Raw genomic sequence first — 2,370 nt, forward strand, 5'->3', positions numbered from 1 at the left:
AAAATTGCTACATTATCAACGGAAAGCTTGATATTAGGTGCCAGTAAAAACTTACAAGAAAGACACCGAAATTGAAACAAATATTCAGAATATGCCAATTGCTTCTTACAAAATCTTTTTTCTTCTTAAAAAAACTATATGTAAGAAAATAACAATTAGAAGTTTAAAATGGTATAAAAAAGTTTCTTTAAACAAACTGCATAAATAATAAAATGCTTTACATAATTTTGAATTTATTTCACTGATTTTATTATATAAGCTTCTCATTACCAAGACAAAGGAATGCATTGTATGGAAACTGGCATGAAAATCGCAAGCCAATTTTTTAACAAATTAATGTCCTTTAATGTAAGCTCATTGATTCTTTCGCTGTGTTCTAATTGTAAAAAAAATAATTAAAATTTTCAACAAAAAAAAGTCGTAAGCACCATACAATCTCATTATACAGTCAAACCCCGTTAACGCGAAATCGCTTATCACGAAATTTCGCTTAACGCGAAATAATTGTTAGGTCCCGTCGATCGAGTCTGAAGAATAGTGTTAATTAATTCTTTTAACGCGAAACCCAAATCGCAAAATACCGCTTAAGACGAAAAGAATTTTTTTCACTCCAAGTCAAAATTTCTTCTTTTACAAGAGTTTGGAATTAGTGTTTTGAAATTTCTACTCCTACCCTCGAATCGAGGTCCCATCCTTCCATAATTATCTCTTTTGATTGGTTGCTGCTATTCTGTTTCGGAATGTTCTTTGCACGTGCGTGGAAGGGGGTGGAAAGTAGTGCATAAGCACACATGATCGTGGTAGAGTCCGACTGTCAGTTGCCCTTGAAATTTCGTAAAAATGAGTCGAAAACAGCAATCCTTGTCCTTAGAGACTAAACAAAAAATTTTGAATGAAGTTTGTGATGGAATATTAAAGAAAACAGAGATCGCGACGAAATATGGAATTCCCAACAGCACGCTATCTACGATTATAAAAAATCGTGAAAAAATTGAAGTCGCATATGCTATCAATCAATTTGAGCCAGCTAGAAAGCGAATGAGAACAGGGGGAAATGAGGAGATCGAAGTAGCGCTTTTGCGATGGGTGCGTGAAGCAAGGAGTCAGAATCTGCCTTTAACGGGTCATGTATTGCAAGAAAAAGCAAAAGTTTTTGCGGATGCTCTCGGCGTGACAAATTTCGCATCTTCAAACGGTTGGTTAACACGATTCAAAAAGCGTCATGGAATTGTGTGTCATAAAATCTGTGGCGAAGAAGCAACTGTAGATAAGGAGACTGTGGAATCATTTTTGTCTGAAAAGTGGCCTGCTCTTAGGAAAAATTACGCGCCACGTGACATTTTCAATGCTGATGAAACGGGACTCTTTTTCAAAGCATTGCCCTCCCGTACATTGAGCATTAAAGGAGAAAAATGCTCCGGCGGAAAATGCTCTAAAGAGAGAATTACTGTTTTGGTCGCTTGTAATATGGATGGGACCGAAAAATTGCCCTTGTTTGTCGTAGGTAAATCAGCGAACCCACGTTGTTTTAAGAACTTAAAAACTTTACCCGTTGTATATGCTTCAAATAAGAAAGCCTGGATGAATAAAATGCTTTTTAAGAAATGGTTAACAGACTTGGACAGGAAACTATTTCGGGAAAAAAGAAATATTTGTTTGATGCTTGACAATTGTAGTGCTCATAATGATATTCACGGACTAAAAGCGATTAAATGTGTTTTTTTACCTCCTAACACCACAGCAAAACTTCAGCCGTGCGATCAAGGTATCATTCATAGCTTGAAGGTGCAATACAGAAAAGAAATGGTACGCAAGATGATCCATTGCTTTGATAATAAAATTACATTTTCTGTAAATCTATTAGACGCAATGAGATACTTAAAATGTGCTTGGAACAATGTTTCTTCTGAAACAATTATAAACAGTTTCAAGTGCGGTGGGTTCACAGATGGAAAAGAAATGAATCTTCAAGAAATAAGTGAAGCAGAACCAGAAACGTTGACTAATTTGATCGAAGAAGCGGAAAAACGCGGGATTCTATCAGCCCCTTTGTTCAAAGACTACACCACTATAGACGAAGATTTGCTAACATCGGATATAACCACCGATCAAGACATAATCGCTGAACTATCGGCGAAAAATGATGATGTCGACATGGATACAACTGATGAAGAGTCCGATATTGAACAAGAAAATCCAGTTACTTTAAATGAGGCGACATGTGCAATGAAAGTAATTAATCGTTTCCTCATGCAACAAGAAAATGCTATGGATGCATTAGATAACTTAGAACATATAAATGACTTTATTAATAAGTGTTATCTTAAGAAATTAAAACAGAAGTCAATAACTGACTTTTTTCAACCTTGA

The 2,370-nt window shown here is 35.5% G+C and overlaps 1 protein-coding gene across 1 annotated transcript; it reads left to right on the top strand.

The window, feature by feature from the left end:
• Positions 1-840: 840 nt before the first annotated feature.
• LOC122270947 (tigger transposable element-derived protein 4-like) lies at positions 841-2,370 on the top strand. Its single transcript, XM_043050399.1, has one exon. It carries the CDS (start codon positions 841-843, stop codon positions 2,368-2,370), a length of 1,530 nt encoding a protein of 509 aa, XP_042906333.1.

This window comes from Parasteatoda tepidariorum, chromosome 6, assembly GCF_043381705.1.
Source record: "Parasteatoda tepidariorum isolate YZ-2023 chromosome 6, CAS_Ptep_4.0, whole genome shotgun sequence".
Classification (NCBI taxonomy): domain Eukaryota; kingdom Metazoa; phylum Arthropoda; class Arachnida; order Araneae; family Theridiidae; genus Parasteatoda; species Parasteatoda tepidariorum.